This window comes from Manis javanica, chromosome 11 (assembly GCF_040802235.1).
Source record: "Manis javanica isolate MJ-LG chromosome 11, MJ_LKY, whole genome shotgun sequence".
NCBI lineage: Eukaryota > Metazoa > Chordata > Mammalia > Pholidota > Manidae > Manis > Manis javanica.
This window is the reverse complement of record NC_133166.1, coordinates 54,233,948-54,252,451: the sequence shown is the minus strand read 5'-3', so window position 1 is coordinate 54,252,451 and position 18,504 is coordinate 54,233,948. Positions and strand designations below refer to the sequence as shown.

At 39.7% G+C, this 18,504-nt stretch overlaps 1 protein-coding gene across 3 annotated transcripts in view; it reads right to left on the bottom strand.

Annotated features, from left to right (window-relative positions):
- CAT (catalase) overlaps positions 1-18,504 on the bottom strand; it is a 50,499-nt gene that overhangs the window by 8,113 nt on the left and 23,882 nt on the right. For all 3 annotated transcript variants that reach the window (XM_037019816.2, XM_037019800.2, XM_037019809.2), the window contains exons 2-10: positions 16,429-16,600; positions 15,323-15,433; positions 14,219-14,349; positions 13,656-13,760; positions 12,927-13,052; positions 10,028-10,219; positions 9,402-9,554; positions 4,871-5,009; positions 2,001-2,131 (exon numbers count right to left, since the gene is read on the bottom strand). In XM_037019816.2, coding sequence (XP_036875711.2) covers positions 2,001-2,131; positions 4,871-5,009; positions 9,402-9,554; positions 10,028-10,219; positions 12,927-13,052; positions 13,656-13,760; positions 14,219-14,349; positions 15,323-15,433; positions 16,429-16,600 — 1,260 coding nt within the window. The remainder of the gene's footprint in view (positions 1-2,000; positions 2,132-4,870; positions 5,010-9,401; positions 9,555-10,027; positions 10,220-12,926; positions 13,053-13,655; positions 13,761-14,218; positions 14,350-15,322; positions 15,434-16,428; positions 16,601-18,504) is intronic.

The following is an 18,504-nucleotide window of genomic DNA, read 5'->3' as shown; positions in this document are numbered from 1 at the left end:
ATGCTGGACATTTACATATGAAAAAATTTAGGCTAACTTGAGATGCTATTTTTCTCCAAAGATTTCTGTTTTTGCTTCTGGAATACAGTTAGGATAGAGACAGATCACCTTAATTCCACTCTGAGACTGAGCTGGTGCAAAATCATGTCTGAGTTGTTGTGAGGGCAAGTTTATTTCAGCTGTGCTCTTGTTCCTAGGCATGGCCCTGCAGGGATGCCAAGTAAATGCTTGGGATGGTACCTAGATGCCCTCCTCCACAGCAGGCTCTGAACTCTAATTTTTATCCCTCCAGACCTATGAAAATATGATAAACTCTGCTCGGCATCCTGGCCAATGCTAACAAAGTAATAAATGCTTCATGAGGACAGGACATCAAATGTCAAGCTCACATCTCTGTACTTCTTTTCATCCAAAAGCTTGGCCCCTCAAATCCTTGTTGTGTTAGCTCTCTAAAGCCTTCAAACAGACACTTTTTGTATTTCATCTAGCTTCCCAATGTTCTCCATGACACAAGTTAGTCTATCACAATCAGAAGTGAAATCCAAATGAATCATTTTTAGGAATTCAAATCTGCACCTTCTGATTTATTTTCCATGTGACTCTGTTTACAGTTACATGATTATGCTATGAACCTATAAGTGGTTTCATGGCTACTTAAAAACATAAGCTCTATACATGAGAAGAAAATCTCTCAATAAAATAAGAATGATCATATAGTAAATTTTAGTGTGTAAGCAAGAGCCTCACTATCTAAATTAATTTTTGCAGCAACTATATTAGCTAGTTTAATACCAGAATAGACCTCACATAGGCAAAAGTCCTTGGAAGACAGGAACTGGATTGTGATATACTTTGTATGGCCTGCATCACCAAGAATAATGCAGTTACTATAAAAATGCTTTCAGAAGATGTTTAATTTCAACTAAATATGGTTTACATCTTACAATAAAGTAATTTCTTTTTTACATATATGTGTATTCCTTTCAAGAAAAGCTATCTTCATAGTGAATTAATTCAAGTATTTAAGCATATTTAACTTGGAAACTACATTTACAAATTGAAAAACTAGAAATAGGTTCTATTCTAATTAATTAAGTTTAACATCAACTACCAGCAGAGCTCTTGGACAACTATACTTTTTAACTTTATTTTCTTGTGTGTGGTATAAGTTACACTGGGTACATTAATGAGGTGGCTACTTTTCAAAGTCAAAGGGCCTCCTTTACTGCATCCACCAAAAGAGCTATGGCTTTAGGTAGCCAGCCAACACGTGACTGTGAAGAGGGCGGGCACTTGCCCCGGGGCAGTTAACAGTAGGCTGGCCAGAGGCCAATAATGCAACCTAGAGTGTAAAGGTTAGTGAAAGCAATCTGACTTCCTCTCTCCAGAATCTAATAGAAAATTTTGGAGAGAGTGAAAAATGGTCCAAAAAAAAGGAAAAAGAAGCTATATAGGAGAGTCAGGCCACCCACGGTCATGGCAGAGCCACAGTAATGATAAAACAGAAGCTATGAGGTAAAGAAAAAAAATAGGACATGGCAAGAATAAGCAGTTAGCACTGGAAAACAGAAGCAGGTGGATGAAAAGTAACGGAATCACATGAATGGTGTGCCCTGCAATGGAAATGCCTATACTCTTGCTACTAGAGCTATTGTGCATCCAGTTCTCATCCCTTAAGTCTGGGCTCTCCGGCCAGATTCTTAGATTTGGCTGTCCTTTATTTGCCCATTTCTTAGATGTTCATGAAATCACTGCTTCCCCAATGGCCCCCACCTATATCTCTCCACTCCAATCTGGGAGAACTGAGGCGAGTCTCCATGCCCTGTACTGACAGAGCATAGCAGCACAACTCTCCTCACCCTCTGACAGAGGGACTGCTTTATAGTTAACGATGGCGTCCCTGAAATTCAATGTAAGACATGTCAGACATTTCAAGAGGAAGAAAACAAGCAGACATTGACAAGGAGAATGTCTCCCACAGCAGACAAAGAAGCCATCACCTGAGTGACATTATCATCATTGGCACTGTTGAAGCGCTGCACATCTGCAGAACACCGGAAACTGTGCTCCAGGGCAGAGCGCTGCTGCTGCGGAGCACTAAAGCTATTGGGGTAGTAATTTGGAGCACCACCTTTAAAGGAAAACAATACAGACTTTCTTAGGGAGCTGAAAAATGAAGTAAGATTGCAAACAGTCAATGTAATAATAAATAATTCAAATGAAAAAAATATATGATATGTACACATACATAATATATACGCATATATTATGTATACATGTACATACATACACACATACATATATATATCATGCACATATTACTTTTAATATCCCATATTTAACTACAGGCAGTACTCAGAGTCTTGGAGAAGACGGCCGTCTTCCAAATGCTCTCATGCCCTGTCTCACAGAGTCTTAATGAAGAGACAGCCAATTCCCTTTGAACATTTCAAGTGGTCAAATCTCTAACATCTTCGGCAGCTTACCAGTACAAATATACTTCCTTTCAAATTTGTGGGTTTCATCCAGGCTTGCGCTCAGTTCAAACACTGAATCACAGAATTCTGGGGAGCAACTGCAAGTTCTAGCTCTGTTCCTTCCATCTGAGATATGAACTGAGCCCTCAGATGTTAACTGATGGCTGCAAGGCCACATGCTAGGTAGTGGTAGATTCAGGATCTGGGTTTTTGGTGTCCTCCATTCCAGCACACACTGTATTCCCATTACAGACCTCTACTCCACTACTCCTCCAAGTTTCTTAAGATTTTTCATTGTCTAAGACTTTATTCAATTCTAGCATCACTTTCATAGCTCTCCACAGATAAATGAAAAAGGCATTTTTTTTTCAACTGGCTCCTTCTAGTATATTGGCACTCATTTATCTGGATGAAAAGAAAAATACAGTGACTTTCGTTTTTCATTTTGGCATATTTATTTTCCTAAAAATACTCTGCTTCAGCTGATAATAGCAGAAGCTTGAATTGCCTGGGCACACACTGCCTAAACAGGAGTGCTCTAGAAACATATTAAGCGGTTTGAACAAACCAGTCTGCGGCTTGAATTTTACCCAGCTCACTGGCAGAATAAATTACCTAGAGTGGATAATCAAGAAGTGCCCACATATCATGCTGATCAAGGTGCAAAGTGCACATAGGAAAAGGGAGGACACCACACTATTATGGAGCCAAATTATTAGCATAAGAAATTCATTCTAGGTCAGCCACATCTATATGAAAAGCAAAGCACTCCGATAACCAGCCACCACAGTGGTTTTCTGCATTAAAAATTAGCTCTTTTAAATGTGCCTATATGAGCAATTTAAAAATTTTACTTCCAATAAGCTCTGACCTTTACTCAAAGTGGGACTTGTCTTAAAGTCCTTAAACTACTGGAACAATTAAGCTCTTGCATCAGACTTCAAGAGCACAGTCAAATGCTCTACTTTTAAAATTAGGCAAAGGTGTGTCAAAATACAACCTTAAGTAGTTTTCAAATGTACACAATTATACTTGTAAACAAGAATGGTAAACATGAAGCAGTTACTTATTAATGAAGTTCCAAAATATACACAAACTTCTCTGTTATAGCCAGTCTCAATAACAAAAGGACAGAGGAATACAAATTTTTTAAAAATCACTTCAGCATTCAAATGCAGAAGACAGACAGGAAGTATCAGTCACTTTGGGCAATAGTACACCCCATACCTCTGTGTAAACCTCAGAGAGCAGAAATACAGCAATCACCTAATATAATCAAGTTAGTGAGCATGTAAGCCTGTTAAATACATGGAAAAGGCTTAGTCATAATGGTAACAAATGCAAGGCACAAAACTGTATATGCAAAATAATCTTAATTATATAAAGAATATTTACAGAAAAAAACTGGCAAGAAATACAACAAAATGCAACAGTTGTGGTTTTTGGGTATTGGGACACTGAGTGGGATTTTCTTCCCCCTTCTCTTCTTTCCCTTGTTTTCCAAATTTCCTTTAGGGCACCTGTATTATTGTTCTCAGAGACAAATAAACTGTGCTTGAATATAGACATCTATGGCTATAAATATAAATCATTTAAATTTTGACAGGGATCAAAGTAACCAGCCTATTACTAAAATACATGCATTCTCCTAAAAAGGAAATTAAAAAAAACGCAAGTCTATATTAATCTGTGGGATACTTAAAGGGAAAAAACATCAATCAAGTGCTCTTTGACTAGGACAAGTAATCAAGAATAGAGGCTGCTTGTGTATACATAGCACCAAAAAATGTAGTTAAAAGAAAAAAATCATAAACTTGATAAATGACCCCAAAAAACAAAATGCAGTAGTTTCACCAGTTGATGTACATGAATTCAACTGTACTCACTGAGTCAAAAAAGGTGGAGAAAACTCCCTTGATCTATTCTATCTCCTCTGCCAACCCATCCCCATCCCCTCCAAATTCTAGCCAGACTTGGTCCCCCACAGCCTCAGCAATGTGCAGAGAGAAACAAAAGACAGGAACTCTTGGCTTTCGCACCTCCAAGAGTCTAAGTCCTGGTGATTTAAGAGTGATTTAAGCAAACTGTCCACTTTGTGAAGAGTCTTTAAAACGTAGCCCCTAAGCTGGATGCTATGCTGCAGTAGCCAGTATGAAAGATGTTTCTCCCTGCCTTTCACTCAGGGAGGGCCTCTCAATAAGACATACTCATAGGTGAAAGTATGGAGAGTCCTCAGGCAGTTTAAGCTTCAGTGCTGGCCAAACACCACACAGCTGCAGGAGCAGGAGGTCCCATGGGGCCAGACTGAGAACCCTGGCCTGGCGTGGTGTCCTGCTGCTCTGCCCAGCAGTGCCCTCTGCCCTCGCTGGGGGAGCCAAGTGTCAGAGGCCTACCCTGATTGTCATGAATGCACATGGGCCCGTCACGCTGGTAGTTGGCCACTCGAGCACGGAAGGGACAGTTCACAGGTATCTGAAGGTAGTTGGGTCCCAGGCGGTGGCGGTGAGTGTCAGGATAGGCAAAAAGGCGGCCCTACAGTTGCAAACGAAACAGACATTGGCTGCGTGCAGCGACATATAAAACAGGAACAGTCTATAAACTTCATTCTAACATTTCAAGCACAAGGCACTTCATACATGGTTACTACAAAACCCTGCTATCCCCCCAGTAAAGAGCAAAGTCTCCTCTCTTATGAAATGAGCTCCAACTGAACAGTTCTCAATCTTCCATGCCATATGGCCAAACAACCACAAATGTTCACATCTGTTGTAGATAATAACTCCTTTTCTTTTCCCTCAAGTAACACATTAGTGCCCAGTCTTATATTATTTCCTATTCCCAAAAACATATTACATCATAAAATAAATTTACTAGACTCCCACTAACTGGAATCCAGAACTAATTCCCCTCCTCCCCAATCTCCCACTCCAGGGGAAGGTGCAACTACTTGTTCTTTACAAAAAGAAGCAAATTTCTACAAAACCAAGCACCTCCATGGTGCATTCTGGATTATGTTAGATATACTTTGAGCCCTGAGACTTTCTAGATGTAAACTAAATACTATAAAGAAAGCCATGGTTCAAAATGATGGCCCTACACTGCCACAACGTCCTGAATCAAAGATTAATTAAGTTACATAGTTACCAAGGCAGGACAGTAAACATTTTGAGATTTCTTTCTCTTAATGTTCAAACAAAAAGCTTTATTCTTAACTCTGCATTAATTTTAGTATCCAGTTATTTAAATGTTCTCATTATTCAAAGCTCAACTCCATAAGCAGTTGTCTTTTAGTGACTTTATCATTGGCCTTGAATCTGAGATAGTATTCTTACATCCCTAATTCTGTGAGCCAAAATAAAAAAACAACTTGAATAGGGCAACTTATGCAATCACTTCACACCAAATCATTCATACCAATATGCTTAATCCAGTCTCACTGTTCTGACAATAACTTGCTCTTGGCTGAGTGACTCTACCTTCTGTAATCATTTCAAATAGTCTAAGACAACACTTGGATGACTGATGATGCAGTATGGCTAAGACCCACCTACAGTTTTGACGATTCCCTTCTTTGGCCCAACATAGACTACACTGTTTTCTAACTTTACCATCAGAAGATATAATTGAGTAATAAGCAGCTCCTGGATGGTTTTGTGTCATATTGTTTATAAGGCAACCCTGGACCACTTGCAGGTGGATACACACAAAGTCAAGGCTGGAAAATGGGCACAGCAAGGCCATAACCTGACTCTACCTTGAATCTAGGCCTTATCCAAGACCCTATGCCTGAGCTCCCTCGCTGGACCTGGGTGAGAAAACAGACCACAGCTCTCCCACTCAAGCAACGAGGCCAACTTCTCCAGACCCAGTAAACTGAAGAGTCTGGGAGTGAAGAAAAGCTGCACCTGCATCATCAGGAACTCAGCGGACAGTCTCTCTGTGACCTGCATTACATTATTTTGGTATTTTTCACTGTGGTCTGACCTACCTCTTGGGATAACAAAGTTTTAAAGTTTATTCATGCACCCTTGTTGAAGGTAACTGAGACCACTGTCCATTATTATACACGAACTACCACCCTTGAACACTCACTGGGTCTTCATCAGTCATTTCAAAGTCTTCATAACTGGCTCTCCACTTCCAGCCCCTCCTCTAACATCACCCTACACACTTTTGCCAAAAGAATCTTCCTAAGACTCCCACAGAGATGACAATACTCATCTACTCAAAAACCCTCCCACAATTCCTCACTGGTCAGCAGATGCTAAGTACAACAGTCCTTCCCTGCTGTATGGCTCCTAACATTGTGGCTTTAGAATTTACAGCTAAATTTATATAGAGTAGGGAGCAGGTAGACACGAGAGTGGGTACTGGACAGCAAAGGGCTGCGATTTCTGAGGAGTTGTCAACACAAACTACAGCAAGCTTTTGAAAGCCAGCTCACCAGCTGGTCCAATGAGAGAGGGACAATCAGTAGAACTGTGGTTACAGACCTGCAGAAAGGTCACAAACCAAAGCAAGGTACTTTATCCAGCTCAAGAATGCGCACCTGTAAGAAAACTTGACTTCAAGTAGCCCTAAGCCTCATTATATGCTCACTAACATCGCATGTTTAAGCACAGAAATTCATGAATCTAATTGAAACAGACTGACTCATGAGAAGGAACATGCCCAATGGGGGATGGGTTACGTGGGGCAGGACAGTGGAAAGAAATAAATGGGCAAGTAAAATGGTCCCCGCCCTGTTAAAGGAAGATGAAAGTGAGAGACTGCCTGTTCTTATCTGCGCCCAACTCTCTTGTGACGACCGATCTGTCTGTGGGCCGTATGCCTGCCAATAAACTGCTGCAGCTGCTTACTGCAGCCTCCCATCTCTTGCCGCTCCCGGTGGGTGGGCTGGAGACAATCGTCTTCTCTGTCACCACAAAACTGAGGACCAGGAGCCAGCCTCTGCCTGTGACAAAATGACCTAAGAATTTGTAACAAAAACCAGACTAGCAACTGATATCTTGACTGAACCTACTAAATAAAGCTCTTACACTTTTCTAAACTCACTTTTAAAAAGCTATAAAAACAGCACACTAAATTTAAAATGTTTTGTCATAACTAAAAATAATACTGATAGAAATTACATGATTCATTCAGAGAATTATACATTTCCACTCATCCTCCTTTCTCAGACTCCCTTCCCCACAGACTCAGTGGATTGCTTTGCAACTAGTCTTTGGCTGGGGAGAATACACACTGGCTACACAGTTCTTTTCCCTGGGCCCAGGCCATCCTATGCTTCAGGGCTCTTCTAACTGTAGGACTCTTGTTGCTAACAGCCTCCAGGGCTCACTGCAGTCCCAGATCCACAGTCACCAGGATGCTTGTGGAAAGACTTTGGGTGATCTTTTATTCCTCCACCTATTCCATCTATAATGGGGTTATGCAGCAGTCTTAGCTCTACCCACGACAAGCTCAAGCCTTGGCCAGTCCCAGTAACCTCCCCTTCACACAGGTCAGCTCCCTTCCAGCCCCCAGGCAAGGGAGCCCGGGCCCTGGGGCACGCTGTCTTGCCTTCCTCAACACTGTGGTTTCAATGCAAGCACCTCAGCTAATCCTCTGGAATCTGCCTGACTTCCCTTTTCTATTCCTAACCCTAGTCCCTCCTCTTCTGTTTTTTACCAACAGGAATGATTCTACTTGATATATACCTGATCTCATTCCTCAAAACTGAAGCAAACTCCTTTCCTAGAAGGAACACTTGTACAAACTTCTACTCAAGCACTGAGGTCCCCCTCTGCCATATACTTAATGTGCCCAATCTCATTTCTTCTAGGTCAGGGAAGAGTGACTTTTCATTAAATACAATTTAAATATACTCAACGTGGTCCACCTGTATACCTATACCCTCTTGTTGAGAAATGAAACTCTATCCATTCTTCAAAAGCCATATTAAATGCTACCTCATCCTTGAAATTCTGTCATCGTCCTCCTATCAGACAAGATTATTCCCTGACTCACCACAGCATTCTGCCTTACGTTGTAGTCACCTTGTGTTTTTGTTTTTATTATAGCACCCAGGACCGTCTATCACACAAGGAAGCTAGGTATTCAATTTATATTAGTTGAATTGAACTAAAAACTAATAAAAGCTTATTTTCTATAAAAGCCTCAGATGTTCCCCATGTCAAAGCAAACAAATATTAAAAAAACAAGGGACTCTTAGCTTGCCTCCATGGAAAGCAACACCTGGAGTGGACTTAGACGCTCACCTACAGAAACTGCTGTCAGTCACTATGGGGTGATCTAGGGTGTGATCATTAACCTCTGTTTTGTGGTCATGGTCCAAAAGCACCAAAGATCAGTTTACTCAATAATTATTAAGCCAGTCTTCTTCCTACTGATTATGGTCCAAGGAAGAATTTTTTACTCTTTGGACTCTTGAAAGAGCATATGGGAGAGTGACAAAAAAAATTCTGAATGCCTAGGAATACTGCCAAGGCAAATGGTTAAATTAGCCCACTGCCTTTTATCAATGGTAAATTTCATTCAAAAAAATTATCTCTGGGTCTCTTTTTACAGACAGAAAAATCGAAGCATCACCATGGAAGAGGAAATGAATAAAGTTATGCTAACAAGTTGTTAATAAACAACTGAACGAAGAGTGCTTTACAAATACTTGAGGCATTTCTAATATAACTTCCTTTAAATTAGGAGACTAAGTATCAGTCTTAACATAATGAGGAACTTCAGTGTGAAATTTTCTGTACACTATAATGTACATCTAAGTGTTTTAGTCAGTCCCACAGAAAATAAGACCGAGATTAACTGAAGTGATGTTCTAGTTAATTCACAGAAAGATCATGCAAACTACACTGTGTGTGCATACACATGTATACACTTCTGCCTCAGAACATCTCAATCCACCAGGTTTACCTGAAGCATTTTGTCAGGGCTGGGCTCAATGCCAGGAGGCATGTTGCTTGGGTCAAAGGCCATCTGCTCAACTTCAGCAAAGTAATTGACTGGATTCCGGTTTAAGACCAGTTTACCAACAGGGATAAGAGGGTAGTCCTTGTGAGGCCAAACCTAAAAATAGTATCATATGCACAATTATCAGACAATCAACTGAGGGGAATTACAGTACCCAAAATCATACCTGCTTTCAAATACAATTTTTACTTATTATAAGTAAGTCAAAATAATGTTTTTTTAATCCAATAAAATAGTAAGAACTTAGGGTGAATGCACTGGTGACCTTTCACAACAGTAAGTGGTAAATATTGACATTTTCCCTGGGCAAAAGTACATCAGTTCTTCAATATTTGCTCCTTGCTAATAACAATATATCAAGCCACCTAGAGGAGCCCAATGAATTTATCAGACAGGAGTTGGAAGATGACTGGTGAACACTCAATTCACAGGCTAGGAAACTCTACAGTGGTGCCACTGCACTTTGCACATGACTTCCCTATCATTATGAATGCTTGCCTGGAAATTTTTTAAAATTAGGTACAAAGAGACTTTAAAAAGAAAACAGTGTAGTCATCAACTGAACTCACCTTGGTAACATCAAATGGATTAAATGGGAAAGTTTCTGCCTGATTAAATGTCATGACCTGGATATAAAAAGTCCAGGATGGATAGTTGCTTGTGGCAATGGCATTAAAAAGATCCCGGAGGCCATAGTCAGGATCTTCCTGGGAAAGTCTTGCTGCATCTTCAACAGAAAGGTTTTTGATGCCCTGGTCAGTCTACCGAATGAAAGAGAGAAGCTCACACTGAAACTTATTGGCAAAGTTATTGAACTTTAATCAGTAATTCCTGGAAGGATTCTGAAAAGCACTAGTCAAAGTCTGTGTTTTCCTTATAACAACAATTCAAATCTGATACAAATATGCATTTATCAACAAGAAATTCTACTTGATTATCCTGATTCTTTTACATGTTCAGGGAATCCATCTACACATTTCATATTTAAAAGTAGTCCTATCTCTTTACATATTCTATGTTATTTGAATTTTTTAATTGTTAATATGTTTTTTTTTTCAATGTTTTACCCATATGAAGAATGCGGCATTACTGTGCTTGGACAAATGAAAAGCTTTTGGGCATAAAATTGACACAACATAAAATTTAGTATTTTAACCATTTTAAAGAATCCAATTCAATGGATATTTTCAGTATATTTCTCAAAATGGAGTTGCTGGCTCATGTGGTAATTCCGTTAAATTTCTTGAGGTACTTCAAAAGTGTTTTCCAGAGTGACTATTATTTGAATGTTTATACTCACATTACTTTTCAAATCAGAAAAAATCAAAATACAAAATACATTTTAAAAATAAGCAAATGATTAATAAAATTAAAAGACTTCCCTTTTGTTTGCATGAAGTAATTTTTTAAGTTCCCTGTTTTATTAACAGCTCAATTCAACTGCTGAGATTGTGCTCAGATAGTACTAGTACACCCCCACCCCCACTCACCTTTTTTTTAAAGAAATCATAGGATCTTAGTTCAAAGACTAAGTAACTTAGGACAGCCACTCTGAACCAGTTCTCTATGAGAGCAAAATTAATATTCTGACTTAAGAAAGTCAGAGAACCCAAAAGACCCAAAGAACATAAGTCACTTCCACAAGTGCTCCTATTACCTGGTTCCCCACCTGTAACTTACTGATAGATCCCCGGCAAGCCAAGCACCATGGGAAGATTTCCTTGGCAAAAGCCAATTCTGAAAGGCAGGTCCACTTCTACCACAGAACACCCACCCTCTCTCTAGCCAGTGGCAAGATTTCAACCCTTCCTATTACTAGACTAGAATTAAAACCACCTTCAGAATTTAAAAATGGAAGTCACCATCTGCAGATCACCCAACAGCTAATAACCAAATTGTGTAATCCTACTGTAATACCTTTCTGATTTTAACGGAATCCCCTGGGCTTAGAAAAGACTATTCTTAGGTCAGGATAATCCAGGCCGATGCATCCATGGAGAGCGTAGGCTACCTCAGGGTCCTCTGTTGAACAGACCTACAAGCAATCAATCTTTCCAGGACTGTGAGCAGCTGGTATTATTATCCCAGTTTTACAGTTTTACAGAGTAGGAGCTCACAGAACTTTTAATACTCTGCCCAAGACTCAGTTATCCAGAAGAGGGAAGAACTGAATTCATATTGGCCTAACTGTAAACCCACCAATCGTGCTAGCTGTCTAAGATACAACCATTTAGTTCTACTCTAAGGGCCGCTACACTGTGCCTTTTGACAATTACAAGCCAGTGGGTCAACTGTTTTAAAACTGTTCCTTGCCAAAGATTATATTTATAACCAAGTCATAAATATAAAGAGGGGTGACAACTCTCCTGTTTAATAAACCTAAAGCTGTTCAGATATAGATTAAAACAGGACAGAGGAAAAAGAGGCCTTCGGGATTTCATCAGGAGGGAGACCACATTGGTCATGAGTCCACTTCTGACTCTGCTTACTTTAGCAGTAGTATTTGAAAACAAGCTTTTAGGCAACTGGAGGTTTTTTAAATAACCTTCTAGCCTTCTCTGGGAATATTACTTATTCTAACCAATGCCAACATCATACTAAGAGAGAGCTCTTTAAAACACTTCAATTAATAAGAGGTTATCAAAAGCTTTCTCAAAAATAGCTGATTTGATCTGATTTTATGAAAGCAAATGAGAAAAATAGAATTTTTACTTTCTGACATTTGTAATTGATTCTATGTATTCACCTTTGTCATAATATATCCTCAATAAATGCTAAATAAATGGCTGGATGAAGCAAAAGTTTAGAAGAAATATTTTTGGAAAGATAGTATCAGATATTGAAAGTGAGGGTAAGACTGGGATTTCAGACAGGAATGCCGCAATTCTGCCTTAGTACCCATTTGGACACCAAAAAATATCTATGCTCAGAACATTTACTCAGGACTAGGAAAGTAAAGTAACATAATACTTTACTGTTTGCTAGGGCTTGACTCTAAACTTCAACAAAGAACTCTATAAAGATAGGCTAAACCAGGTAGAAATCTTTAGCTTGGACACTTGAATTTTACTCCTTAGAGAGTCTAAATTAAAACCTTAGATCGTCCCTCTCCAGGTGGAAAAGAATTTCAAGGTACACTTGCCAGCACCAGAAATACTAAATCAGAAAGCCAGCATAAAATGAACATGTTCCCAATTATTTATGGCAGAGCTCCCAGAGTCTAGAGGAGCAGAAAGCTTGACTGTTGACAGAATCTGTTTGCTCTTACCCTGTGGCCACATGAAAAGAAGAGGCCAAGGGGAAACCACACACAGTTCTAATTGGACAGTGTGAATCCATTCACTTAGGCAGTAGCCAACAAAACAACCATGGTACAAGGGAAGGGTGGCAGAGGCCTTGATCTTTGTCCAAGTAAGGAGACATGGGTGGTGGGAGCCTTGTATATCCTGTCCCACAGGCAACATGTACCTTATAATGGAATTTACAATAAACTGCCTCTCCACTAGCATTAACCAGCTTGAAGGTATGTGATCCATATCCATTCATGTGCCTATGTCCATCTGGAATACCTCGGTCACTGAATAAGAAGGAAACCTAAGGAACAGGGAAAAAAAGAAAAAGGCTAAAATTTTTCAGGTTAAATCAAAACATCCTAGATTTTTAAGACATTCCTAAGTTTCCAGAAAATCTCTTAGTTACATGGAACACACTAGCCAAGTACCCACAGGAAAGGTTATTGCCATTATTGTTACTTATTAAAAATAACAAACAGGAGAATTTTAAAGCAGAATGAGATATAAACCATTAACCTCATGGCTCAAACTCTATAAAGAAAAACTAAAAACTACCCTAACTTTTCATTCAAAATCTATTTTAATAGCACATTTGTTTGATAGTACTTCCCCTGCACTTCCCTAATACAAAGCACTTTACTTCATGCCAGAGACTTTAATCAATATTGCTGAGTATCAGTTGATAAAGTTTCTAACACCACTTAAGGTCTATGAAGGGGGTGGGACAATCAACAATATCAATCACTATAAAACTCTTCAGGATCAAAAAATCTGAGGAATGAAAGAAAAAGTCAGAAACCAATTCCAATAAAATAGCCAAAATGGAGAAACACATTATGAAGCGTAATTAACAGCTCCATCCCAGAAGATATATGACAATACAGCAAAAAAGAAGTGTTCCCACCTGATGCAGTGACTCAGGACGCAGGCTCCAGAAGTCCCAGACCATGTCTGGATCCTTCAGGTGCGTTTGAGGGTTTCTCTTTTGACTATGAATAAAGGATGGAAACTAAATGGAAGAAGAGAGAAAAGATCCACACACTAAGTTTACAGGAATTATGGTGCCTTATATTATACATTGCCTACTGCTGAGTTTTTGGATTATAATTCTGAAGAGCATAATCCTAGAACTTTAAACTGCTAAATCCTACAGTGAAATTTATCCTCTATGTGTTTCTAGGGCTAAGCACCTCTTTTTCTTAATCTTCCACGCTCTAAGAGGAAAACTGCCCTACTCCCATAAAGTCAGTGAATCCTGAAATGCCAAATCAAAGACCAGTGGCAAGTGTTCCTATTTGATTTTATAAAAAGATAGTAAATACAGAAAAATGAGTTTAAAATGGCAATCTAGGCCACCAAAATTCTGCCTTTCTCAGGGATTCCCCTCAAATGAGAAACTCTACAGAGTAGCTGAAATCAGTTTAAATCAATAAACATTTATAGAGTGGACAATACTTTATCACCTACCAGTATGGCATCCCTGATGAAGAAAATGGGGGTATTATTTCCAACAAGATCCCAGTTACCATCCTCAGTGTAAAATTTCACTGCAAACCCACGAGGGTCACGAACTGTGTCTGCTGAGCCCGACTCTCCAGCTAGACGAGTCAAATGGGGAAAATGAAGTATAAGCCAGAGTGCTTTGCATCCAAGAAGCCTAAAGTCATAAAGTAACATTGGGATCTACCCTTTTTAATCATTTCCTAAAAGTAAATTGGAGACTTTAGTGCCTGGGTTATTCTTTCTACCGCCCACCACTAATTTGGTCTACTAATTAAACAGAATAATTAATTTCAAGTAATAAGAGAGTATATCTAATAACAGCTGAAAAGATTATCCACTTAATGTAAGATAGCTGTGTTCAAGCAGATAATTAAAATTTACATTAAAATAAGGGAAGAGAATAATTATAAAGATTAAGGTAATGAACGAAGCAAACTGTCAAAATTATGAGGTTTATCTTTCAAAAATGCCTAAAATTTAGGTTCGTATTCTTAATTTCATTTACTTTTGCATTGCACAGTATTTTAGAAATGCACCAGCACAGACTGAAAGGAACAGAATTAATCATGCCTTGTGGTGTGTTGAGATGTAGTATGACGGAGCTAATTCTGACTACCTCTGTAACATGAGAAAAATCAATTAATATCTCTGAAATAGAAATATCCTGCCTTACAGAGAAGTTCTACAGGTTACAGATAATGTCTGTAAAGCACCTAACTATGGAGAGCATAGAGTTAATTCTCAATAAGAGGCAGCTGTTATCGTGGTTTCTGAATAAGATCCTCACTCGGGGCTTCCATTTGAGGCAACCGCTTACAGCAAAGGTCTTTCCAAATGTGACAGAATTGCAGCGCATAAGTGTGATTTCCTAAGGCCTCAACAAACAGAATTATAAGTAACTTCCTATATGTCTCAAAATATTCTTTCTACTATAAACCTGGCTGTAATTTGCAGAAGTACTTGTTTTCCATCTTTCAACAAGATTTTGTTGAAACTAAGTTTAAACTGCCCCAAATAAGGTAGGGGGTTGAGTTAAGCAACATCAGTCATGCAAACAGACCAACTTACCAACAGTGGAGAATCGAACAGCAATGGGAGTCTTCTTTCCAATATGCTCAAACACTTTTGCCTTGGAGTATTTGGTAATGTCATGTGTGACCTCAAAATAGCCAAAAGCCCCTAAGGAGAAAGACACAACAATTTTCATCCCAAGATCATCACTCAGACCATCAGGCATCTGGACAACAGGAGAAACTGATGGTTCAGCACTGGCCTTCTGGGAGCTCCCAATATGACGTGAGAAGGGAGGTGTCCAAAAACAAAAGGACAAGAGCACGATGCAAAGCCCTGTTAGCATGCAGAGCTAAACTGAGCGCTACACAGCAGAAGCCGGCGGAGAAGAATGGGGCTGGAGGCAGCTGCGCAAGGCTGACCCAAGACCGCAGGGCCTTGACATGCAGGTAGGACCTCAGAGACAAAGAGACCAGGGAGGAGAAGAAGAAAACACAGGGCAAGAAAGAACGGGAAGTGCTGTCCTTCAACACTTAGGAAGGAAAACTAACTGAACGACATATCAAAGTCATGACCGAAAAGCTGGAGAAGATGGAAGAGGAGGAATAAAGAAGTTTGGAAGTCCTAACTGGGAATCCAAGTAAGCAGCTAAGAGAAAAATGTTCTCTTCCTTTCTTTTCCCTACTGAGTTTTTAGCTCTCTTTTAAACACCACCCCCATTCTTTTGTTTCTGTAAAAAAAAACAATTTTCAGACAAAAAGGAAAATCACCACAAATCCACCCACCCTAACACAACTATCCTCAGTTTTGCACAGTTCATTCCAGTGTTTATCCAGGCAGTGTGCCTTCTAATCTACAAATATAGTATGACTATGTCTATATTTCCGTATTTTCATTTCTTCACTAAGCTACACAAAGGAAGAAAGACTACTTTTATTTCTAGTAAAAGTAAGTACTCCATATGTAATGTTCAATTCAATTTATAAATGTTTCAGGGAAACAACCATCATTTAATTACTCATTCCTCCTTTGATGGACACTTTTTCCTCACCCAGGAACGGAGACTTGGCACCTGTATTAAAGGAGCTCCATCCCTCTGAAAACCCATTTTTAACCCAGGTATTATGGAACAATCTGCTCACAACCAAAGACATAGCTCTCACCTGCTCCTTTAGCATGCACGACTCTCTCGGGAATTCTCTCGCGGTCAAAGTGAGCCATTTCATCAGTGAAAACCACATCCTGCACCAAAAGGGGCCCACGGGGCCCTGCTGTCATAACATTGAGTTTGTCTCCTATCAGATTACCAGCCCCAGTGGTCAGGACGTCAGGTTTCTAAAAGGACAAGAAAGGAAAAAGAGTGAGAAGAGTCAGTACCATCAAACAGCTGATTGAGAGTGTCACGGTACATCATTTTGCAGTTTATATACCTTCTGCCCAGACTCTTTTTAAATATCCTGTATCTAAAGTACTGAAACACCACAAGATATGCCAGTGCCTGAAATTTAGTCACATCTCAGTAATCCTTGATAAATCTCAACACCAATCTAAGAGATCTGCTCTAAAGAACAAAAAGATGGCTAAATAACCTGCCACCAGGCTCCATACGGGAAACCTCCACATTGGGATCCCCAGAAAAGGGATATGTGCTTAACACTGGATGTCCAAAGCAATAGTGAGAAGATTATCTCTGGAGAAACTGCATGGGTTAATGCTTTACTCCGAAGTTACAAACACGTTCTTACTGCAGGAGAGGTTATCATCCTGTACACTGCACTCACTCCTCTTAGCCAGTACACACCAGCTATAGGCAACATCTCTTTTCAACTCCCCAAGAAAGTCAATGGCTTTCATTGTCACTGAAAATAAACTGTCACTGGTGAGAGATTATAGTATTAATTTTCTAAAGATGTCACATGTCCCTGAGAGAGATTATTTTACTGCAATAAAGAATCAGTTTTAATCCACCCAGTTCTTCAGTTTCACCTCTCAGCTGTCCCTTCCCTAGGATGGACGGAGCGTTTTTTAAGTTCGCCACAATCCTGGGCAGCTCGTAGCTTCATTTTGTTCCATGTTCACACACTCTACTTTGACCACAGGCAACAGCCTCTCCAATGTCTTCTCCTGGTCATTGAGAAATCAGGGGGGAGACACGTGCATGAAGCAAAGCTATGCCACCTCCTTCCTGGAAGAACAACTCAAAAAGGTCTACTAATGAAAGTCAACACTACCAACTTCACATACCCAGAAAAGTGTTATGCCCAGAACTTCCACAAACCTGGAGTGAAGCATATAAAATAAAGTCAATACCTGCCTCTGCTCTACAAGGGAATTTTTGGGGGTGCGGAGGTCACTCAAAAAAACTGTAAAAGTACCAGAAGCTTGGTACAAACATGCACTGAATAAGAGAGCCTGGAAAATTAATAAACAAGACTCTCACACACAGTAAATCCCCTTTGCCCACTAGAGTTCTATTTACATCAAAATGGGAAGAGGTCAAATTGGCACCGTGGAGAAACCATAGGTGCTGACACCACTGAATCTGGGTCCAACTTCCCATTCTGCCAATTACCAGATGTGTAGCTACTAGCATATTGGTCATTATTTCTGAGTCTCAATTTTTCATCTGCAAAATGGTTCATACATGGATTAAAAGAGCTAAAAGTATGCAAATTGTGGGCCCCACACTAGGCGCATATGTTACCACTTTACCGGCTGTTAAAGAAGTGACCTGACAGCACAGCAAAGCATTTCAGCTTAGTTTTGCTAGTATCATGACAGACATGGAGCCACCCACCCAGACTCTCTCATCCAAACCCTTACCGGTCCAGTGGCAAATACTTCCAAGCTCAAGCATCCAATCAGCAAGTAGCCCCAATCATGCCACCCTCTTTTATAGATACACATGTGCTAATATATGTGACACTGTCTACTTTTCTATTTAAAACAAAAACTGAATCAGAAAATGGAAGAGTGAAACTATACAACTTCACCTTTAGTTTAAACCTAAAACCTTGATTTTTAAGTTTGGCTGTTACTAGTCACCTTGGAAGCTTTTAAAGCACAGATGCCGGCGTCATCCCACTGGAGATTTCTGGTATAATTAGTCAGGATGAGGCCTGGGCATTGGGATTTTTTTGAGCTCCCCAGGTGATTTCAAATCAAGCAGGATCAAGAACCACTGAACTAAGGCTTTTGGATGACCCACAGTTACAGTAAGAGGTCTGAGCCAACTAAAT